This window comes from Akebia trifoliata, chromosome 2 (genome assembly GCF_017979445.1).
Source record: "Akebia trifoliata isolate Shusen 1 chromosome 2, ASM1797944v1, whole genome shotgun sequence".
NCBI classification, from domain to species: Eukaryota; Viridiplantae; Streptophyta; class Magnoliopsida; order Ranunculales; family Lardizabalaceae; genus Akebia; species Akebia trifoliata.
This window is the reverse complement of record NC_141376.1, coordinates 13,862,877-13,871,817: the sequence shown is the minus strand read 5'-3', so window position 1 is coordinate 13,871,817 and position 8,941 is coordinate 13,862,877. Positions and strand designations below refer to the sequence as shown.

The following is an 8,941-nucleotide window of genomic DNA, read 5'->3' as shown; positions in this document are numbered from 1 at the left end:
GTGCATGGAACTATAGATGCTTCTCACTCATATCTCGATAAAGACATCTATGGGTATATAGACACATCCACATCATCAATGTCCCAAATAATGGTAATTTCAATGATATTCAGCATTGTCCAATATTTTATAATCATTTTATAATTTTTCTATTAATGATTAGAAAATGACCTAAATACCATCACCTACAACTCCAACCAAAAATCCTTTGATTGTTCTCCTAAATATTCGTAGTCTTCGAACTCTTCAACTTCTATGGTGAATTATTTGTAATCTAATCAATTTTGTCTTCAATCCATGGCATGCATCCTTTATAGATAATCCTAAGTTTTCTACCTAAAATTCTAGATTTTTTTCTTTTTTCAAAAATCCTATATTTCCTTAAGGTTTAAAGGTTGAAAAGTAAATAGAATCTAAAGGTTGATGACTAAATTGAAGAATTTTTGCCCAATAGGCCAAAGATTATCAGTTTTTTGTTAGAGGTAGAAGATGAGGGTATTTAGGTCATTTTTTTATTATATGTTAGAGAAGACTAAGGTCAAGAGACATGTCATGAGTTTGATAGATCAGATAAGATCATGAGTTGGCGGATACCAGTAAGTGTACCACGTGTCATCAATTTGAATCGGTCTTGTAAAACTCGGTCTCCGGACCTCATCCCACAATACCCGCCGCTAGCCGACGGCTAGTTGACTATCTAAGTATTTAGCTCACTTTAAGCTACTAGTGCCAGTTAGCTACGCCATTTCTTAGCCGTCATCTTTGGCAGCTTAGCTACGATGGAGCCACTATATTCTTTTCCCGTGAATCACAGTGTATCTTTTGTTCCCGGAAGACTCTCTCTCTCTCTCTCTCTCTCGTCTTTATTTAAACCCCCAAAGACTCGTAAAAAAAAATATCTTCACGGACTAACAAGTCCACTGAGTCCTCAGCCTTAGATTCTCTCTCTCTCTCTCCTGCAAGTAAGCCTAATAGAGTACAGAGACGCCCACATATATTCAATCACGGGTTGCAATCAAACAACATCTCTTAAAACTTAGAAAATCCATAAATACAAGTTGAAAAAAAAAAACCCATTACTCATATATCCTCCATTAAAGCTCTCTGCAAAACCAGAGAAGAGAGAGAAGTAATATGTCTTCTACTCAAAACAGAGCAAAATGTTCTGTTTTTTTACTCTTTGTTCATTATCTCTTAATTAATAGTGTTTTAGGCGACTCTCCTGTTTTTTCTTGTGATGTTGATAAGAATCCCGATTATGGTAACTTTGGGTTCTGTAATACTAAGTTGGATATTACTTCAAGAGTGAGCGATTTGGTGAAGAGGCTGACATTGCAGGAGAAAATTGGGTTTTTGGTTAATAAAGCTGGAGCTGTGGATAGGCTTGGAATTCCAAGCTATGAGTGGTGGTCTGAAGCTTTACATGGAGTCTCATATGTGGGTCCTGGGACACATTTCTCTAATGTGGTTCCTGGTGCTACAAGCTTCCCTCAAGTCATCTTAACTGCTGCTTCTTTTAATACTACTCTGTTTCAGACCATTGGAAAGGTAATTTTTTTTTTTTTATCTTATTCTTTTGGAGAATTCTGTTCGTTTGATCTTTCTTTTTAGTGAATTGGTTGATGGGTTTTTTATATATAATTTGATTTTGATGGATTTGATTAATGTCTGTACTTCAATCCATTTTTTTTTTAATGAATTGGTTGATGGGTTTGTCTTATAATTCGATTTTGATTATGGTTTTTTTTTTTTTTTGGGCAATGGGGTTGAGAGTTGTTGCTTATGTTCTTTATTTTGTTTTATGTTTGTTGTTTGATAATTTGGTTTGAATTTGAGTTATGGGTTTGATTCTTTTCTAAGCTTCATAGACATCCTTTAGAGTCTCTCTCTCTCTCTCTCTCTCTCTCTCTCTCTCTCTATAGTAATAATGTATCATCATATCTACTGTGTGTTTCACATTCTTTCCTTGTTTTCATTTGATCTTTATTAGAGATGAGAAGGATGATTTATAGATCTAAAGATATAAATTAAAATAGTAAGTTGTGTTATGATTGAGGTCGTGGGATCAAGTTAGGACTTTAATTAGGTCGGATATAAGCATATCCATATCCAATTTTTATTTTGATCTGGATCCGTGTCCGAATCCGACTCTACCGACTTACTTGATTCGGGTTGGTGACTGTTCAACATATATATATAGGATAGCGTTATTACGACCCCTGTTACGACTCACATTGCGAGACACCGTTTGTCTTATATGGGCAAAAATGTTTGGAATAGGCTGATTTTTTGTGAGGATGATCTCTGTGATGAGGGGATCATCCTGGCAAAAAATCATCCCATTCCAAAACTTCTAACCCCATCAAAATTGATTTACAAAAATTGGACGGTCTAAAATTTTCAACTTGTAAGCATGGGGCTAGAAATTTCATAATGAGCTGATTTTTGGCAAGGATGATCTTCTCACCATAGAGATCATCCTAAAAAAAAAAAAATCAGCCCATTTCAAACATTTTTGCCCATATAAGACAAAACGATGTGTCGTAATAGGGGTATACGAAACCCGACCCATATATATATATATATATATATATATATTTTTATTTATTTTGCGACATTTCCTTTCTAATTGCTATACTATCCAATTTTACTATTATTAGTCTTTTATTTTATAAGAATTCAAGTTATATTAAAGTCCTGTTTACATATAATATATATATTAATAAATTATTTTAAAACCTTAACGATATAGCATTAAGTGAGATTCATTGGCGGATGCATAAAGAAAAGTTGGTGTAATTTGAAATATTTAGGTTTGGAAATTGTTGGCTTTCAACTTTGAATTTTGGTGGTACGATATAGAATAAGTCTAATTTGTACTTGGTAACAGTAAGGTAGTTGGTATCTTGAATGACTTTTAACCAACTATGCAAAGATTCTTGAGAGAAGAATTTATTGCTAAAGCACTTAAATTTTTTTAAGATCCAAGTAAGATTTTCTATCTAAAGGTGTCTGAAACTAGATTTTTCCTTCTTTAAAAATTATTGAACCAGCTATTTTTTGTCAAGATTGACAAAAGGGTTCATTTACCAAATTTCATAATTATTTTTCCAAAATTTCCCAGTTTTTTTTTTTTTTTTTCTCAAAGGGCAATTTCGTCTTTGTATGAATTATAATTTCATAGCTAACTCAATTTAGGGTTTCCATTAAGAATTTTTTTTAATAATAAGTAAAATTAAGATTTTGTAAAATTTTACACCCCTGGACGTAGACACTCTTGTCGAAATACGTAAAATTTTGTTTTTATTTATTTTTTATCTGTGTTTTATATTGTTGTCATTGATTCTCTTGTACCCAGTTTTCTACAAAATTTAATCTGAAATATTTCTTGATTTGGTGAATAAAAAGCTAAATTAAAGTCTTAAAGATGACTTATAGAACTTGGAAACATGTTTACAGGTAGTTTCAACAGAAGCTAGAGCAATGTACAATGTGGGTTTAGCCGGGTTGACATTTTGGAGTCCAAATATCAATATTTTTCGAGACCCGAGATGGGGTAGAGGTCAAGAGACACCCGGAGAAGATCCGTTACTTTCGAGCAAATATGGATCCGGTTATGTTAAAGGGTTGCAGGAAGCTGATGGAGGTGACCCAAATCGGCTTAAGGTTGCAGCTTGCTGTAAACATTATACAGCTTACGATTTGGATAATTGGAAAGGAGTCGATCGCTACCACTTCGATGCCAAGGTACATAAATCTAAAAGTACTACTAAGGGTCTCTATGATTTTCTAAAAAAAAATTTCTCAAGGAAAATCAATTCTCAGGAAATGATCATGACTTTTTTTTTTTTTGTGTGCAACTTATTGGAAAGTGTCTATAAGACGTTAATTGAGACAAAACTTTCCAAGTTCCGAACTTTACTATGCTAATTACGGCGTTAATTGTGTATGAAGGAATTGAATCTAGATTCAACAAAGACTTTCAAAATTAAGGAGATTATAAGATTTTTTTTGGTTTTTAACAATTTGATAATTATGAAATGTGATTTATCTTTTGTGGTTTGGTTTTGATGGTAGGTTACTAAACAAGACTTGGATGATACTTATAATGCTCCATTCAAGAGCTGTGTAATTGATGGAAATGTTGCGAGTGTGATGTGCTCTTACAATAAAGTTAATGGGATACCAACCTGTGCTGATCCCGACCTCCTCTCTGGGATCATTCGAGGCGATTGGAAGCTAAATGGGTCTATTCTCTTTCCCTTAAACTTTTATCCTTTTAAGATTTTCGATTCATAGTTACATAATTTGCTGACTTTTTTTCATGAAATTTTGGAAAAAAAAAAAAAAAAGAATAATTTACCAAAACGGTACAGTTTTCAAAATTAATTACCAAAACAGTAAACTGTAGTAATTAATTCCGAAAATGGTAATTTTACCGTTTTCGGAATTAATATTTTTTACCAAAACGGTAAAAACAGTAAAATATAATTTTTATTACCGAAAATACCCTTATTTGTTTTACATATATATTTACCATTTTAACCTTAAAAATAAATTAAAATCCAACTAAATCTTTCTTTTCTTTTTAATCTTCCCAACACTAAATAGAAATATGAAAGAGGAGAGGATTTTTTCATAATTTTAGTTAAAAAAAATAAATAAAAGGTATTTTTGGTAAATTACTGTTTTTACTATTTTGGTAAAAAAATATTAATTCCGAAAATGGTAAATTATCATTTTCGGAATTAATTACTACAATTTACCATTTTGGTAAATAGTCGAAATGTGGTGCATATTTTGGTAAATTTGCCAAAAAAAATTTGTTGAAAAAGAGCCTCTAAAAAAATTTGTTGCACTTTTGTAAAGAAAATTGTGGATTCTTAAAAAAAAAAAAAATTCCCTATTTGTATTTGAATGTCTTTTCATCAAAGCTTGCTTGAAATTTTCCCAATAATGTAATTGTTGAAATCCGAACTTGGTTATCATGTGTGATGAATTTATCCGACACAAGTTGGGCCACATAGCGCATTACGCAACTTGCGCAAATAAGAGATGTACTCTGTATTTTGATCCCTTTCTTTGCTATCGTGCGCCTGCAGGTACATTGTGTCAGATTGTGATTCAGTGGATGTGCTCTATAATTCCCAACACTACACCAAAACACCAGAGGAGGCTGCCGCTAAGACCATATTGGCAGGTGATTGAATTTTCACCGTTGGATTTAGTCACGATGGTCAACATATAGTGATTGATGTTTATGATTAGGGGTATCTATGTATCGGATCAGACCAAAGCTCACATCCGATAAGTTCCAGTATGGATTGATTATTTGGGATCCGATCCAATAACTATCAGACTGGTTCTGGATCATCCAGCACCCGACTCTGATAGCTTTGCATGGATACAGTACTTGGGATCCGATCCGATAACATATCGGACTGGTTATATTTTATTTTCGTTTCATATATATGAAGTTTATATAGATTTTCTATGTCTATTTGGATTTTACTATATCCGGACCCTATCCAATTGTTATTGGATCAGGTTTTGGATAAAAACCCGATCGAATGTTTATAAGATCGGTTGTGGATCTAACGATAATTATCAAATCGATCCGGATCAACCCTAATCCGATCTGGACCCAATCCATTGACGGTGCTTGATCATGATCATTGTCGTATTCGTAATGGCTAGATCAATGGAACTAATAAATGATTAAGAGTTGTGTTTGATGGTTCAGGTTTGGATCTTGATTGTGGATCTTTCCTTGGTAAACATACCGAAACGGCAGTCAAAGGTGGATTAGTGAATGAATCGGCCATCGACAATGCAATCTCTAACAATTTCGCCACACTGATTCGACTCGGGTTCTTCGATGGCGATCCGAGTAAGCAACAATTTGGAAATCTCGGTCCAAAAGACGTTTGTACCCCTGAGAACCAAGAGCTAGCTCGAGAAGCTGCGAGACAAGGGATTGTTTTGTTACAGAACACTGGAGGAACGTTGCCATTATCGCCAGGTGTCATCAAGTCATTGGCACTGATAGGACCCAATGTCGATGTCACAAAAACCATGATTGGCAACTATGAAGGTACCTCTACTTATATCTGTAGAAAACAAGGGTTATATAGGGCTGTCAATGGGCCTGATTTCTCCCAGTCCAATAAGTCATGGATCTGATTTGTGTAGTGTTACTAGGTCCAATTAGCTATCGGGCTGGGTTGAGGGCTTAAGAGCTAGCCTGTTATATGGTCAGCCGAGCCCAATATGACTGTAATTTGGTTCAGATATTGGGCTTGGACCAAGGCTTTGTTCAAACCGAACAACCCGAGTCCAATTAATATAGAGGGTATTTTACAGTGATTGGGACGGTAGACTCATGAAAATGAACTTATGTGTTCACACATAAATCCAACCATGTAAATACAAAATCCAACTGTTAGGATCTATCTTTGGGATTCGTGCTATATTCTCGGGTTACTTTTTTCATCATGACCCTTGTATTTCACATGTAGACAGTTGATATTGTGAGTGAACATATGAGTTCCCTTTCCATGTATCTACCAATCCAAACCTTTTTATACTTTCTTAGTTGTTTTGTTAAAAGTTTTTCCCTAGTTCTAAGTTTTACACCCCTTGAATTTTATGATCTCAAATTTTTTTCAAATGATCGTTTTGAAATGTAGGGTGAGGATTTTGTGAAATAATTGACTAGCGAAAATCTTGGGTTGAGCATCTCAAGCTCGGTGTCAGGTTGGGTTAGGCTATGGTCAATGTTTGACCCCAAACCGAGCCAACCCATCATCGCTCACCAATCCGAACATGGTCCCCTTGCTTTAGCTTTCTAATATCTCGCTCGACCTTTGCTAATATTGTTTTCAGGCACTCCATGCAAGTACACATCCCCTCTCGCAGGCCTATCAGCCATAATTCCAACTTATTATGAAGCTGGTTGCTCGAATGTGGCGTGTGCGAGTGCAAAACTAGATGATGCAAAGAGAATTGCAGCACAAGCGGATGCCACGGTTTTAATAGTAGGAGCTGATCAATCGATTGAGGCAGAGAGCCGAGATAGGGTTAATATTGTTCTCCCGGGAGAACAACCGCTTCTAATCACCGAGGTTGCAAAGGCGTCGAAGGGACCTGTGATTCTTGTTATTATGTCTGGTGGGGGCATGGATATCTCTTTTGCCAAAGACAACGTCAAGATTACAAGCATCCTATGGGTTGGTTACCCTGGAGAAGCCGGAGGTGCTGCCATAGCTGATGTGATCTTTGGATACTTCAACCCAAGTAAGTTCTTTATTTATTTATTTATGAAAGCGAGTAGACTTTATAAATATCTAGTCGAGCCTATGGGTCAAGACACCGCATCATCAAAAAAAAAAAAAAAAAACATTTCTTCATGTGCCACGTGTGGGGAGGGGGGAAGTAAGCCCCCCGCCACATGCCTATAACCATCTCCATGACATACCCGAGCCATGTCTATCGATTTGATCTGAGGATTTTAGTCTAGATGGATCAACCTTATAAAATGTTTTGTACCCGAACTAATCTTACTCATCGAAGAATAAACTATGTAGGCTAATCTCAGAAATGTGTCATCTTGTACTAATTAAAACCTCGAATGTCTCATAATTTTGCGGCTTAATCATTTTATTTCTTTTGGTTTGTCCACAGGTGGAAGACTACCCATGACATGGTACCCACAAGATTTTGTAGATAAGGTACCCATGACAAACATGAACATGAGACCAGACCCCGCCAATGGATACCCCGGCCGAACCTACCGATTTTACACCGGTGAAACTGTATATAAATTCGGCGATGGCCTAAGTTACTCCAAGTTCAACCATAATCTTGTTAAAGCACCTAGACTAGTCTCCATCCCCTTAGAAAAGGATCATATTTGTCACTCCCAAGAATGCAAGTCTATTGAACTGTTTGAGAACAGTAACAGTTGCCAAAACCTAACTTTTGGTGTTCATTTAAGAATTAAGAACACGGGAAGCATGGATGGAAGCCATACAGTTTTCTTGTTCACTAGTCCCCCTATTGTTCACAACGCCCCTAAGAAGCATTTGTTAGGGTTTGAGAAGGTTTTCTTGACAGCCCAAAGTGAAGATTTAGTGAAGTTCAAGGTGGATGTTTGCAAGGATTTGAGTTTGGTTGATGAACTTGGGAGCAAAAAAGTGGCTTTGGGTTTGCATGTTCTTCATGTAGGGAACTTGAAACATTCTTTAAGTTTGAAGATTTGAATTAGATCTTTTTAGGAAAAGTTAAGGAAAATTTCTCCAACTTTCCTAGGAGATAATAAGAGCTTCAACAAAAAGGCAATTGTTAATTGTAAGTTGAGAGAGTTTTTTTTAAATTTTCTCAATTGTTCAAATTTACAATAACCAATTTGATCCAAATTTTGATTTTCAATATCTTTGCATGGTTTTTACCTTTTGATTGATGTTTTTTGAATGATGAGACTAAGAGGCTGTTTGTTTGCACTATTTTTCAGTGCTTATTAATGCTGTAAAAAAAAAAAAAAAAAAATTAGCACTTTTTGTCAAATTAGCGTGTTTGTCTACTCCATATTTTCAATGCTTATAGCTGAAAATAAGAAGAAAAAAAAAAATTCAGCAATATTTTGATGTTTAATTTTTGTGCTGAAGTGGTAAGCATTTCTCTTTTTTGGCACGGACAAGTATGCCCTTATACTTAAAAGAATATTACCTCTTATTTCCCATGGATAATTATATAAGCATCCCACAAATTAATAAACCCACACCATGGGTTACAAGTTTCGAAATGAGTTGATTTTTGGTGAGAATGATCTCTACAACGAGGAGAACATCCTTAGTAAAAATTAGCCCATCTTGAAACTTCTAACCGCATCAAAACAAGTTTAAGAATCGTAAGTCGTCTATTTTTTTTTTGGAAACCAGTT

General features: G+C 35.1%; 1 protein-coding gene across 1 annotated transcript; it reads left to right on the top strand.

Moving 5' to 3' along the window:
• Nucleotides 1–904: 904 nt before the first annotated feature.
• On the top strand, nucleotides 905–8,430 carry LOC147409683 (beta-xylosidase/alpha-L-arabinofuranosidase 2-like). Its single transcript, XM_086431422.1, has 7 exons — nucleotides 905–1,548; nucleotides 3,460–3,747; nucleotides 4,078–4,247; nucleotides 5,103–5,200; nucleotides 5,744–6,094; nucleotides 6,886–7,296; nucleotides 7,684–8,430. Exons 1-7 carry the CDS (start codon nucleotides 1,135–1,137, stop codon nucleotides 8,259–8,261), a joined length of 2,310 nt encoding a protein of 769 aa, XP_086287548.1. The 5' UTR covers nucleotides 905–1,134; the 3' UTR covers nucleotides 8,262–8,430.
• The last annotated feature ends 511 nt before the right edge of the window (nucleotides 8,431–8,941 follow it).

Excerpts from the sequence above, each read along its gene's own strand:
- LOC147409683 (XM_086431422.1), top strand. The coding sequence starts at position 1,135 with ATGTCTTCTACTCAAAACAGAGCAAAATGTTCTGTTTTTTTACTCTTT. Across the intron at positions 3,748-4,077 it reads GCTACCACTTCGATGCCAAG|GTTACTAAACAAGACTTGGA; the intron begins GTACATAAATCT and ends TTTTGATGGTAG. Across the intron at positions 6,095-6,885 it reads CATGATTGGCAACTATGAAG|GCACTCCATGCAAGTACACA; the intron begins GTACCTCTACTT and ends TATTGTTTTCAG.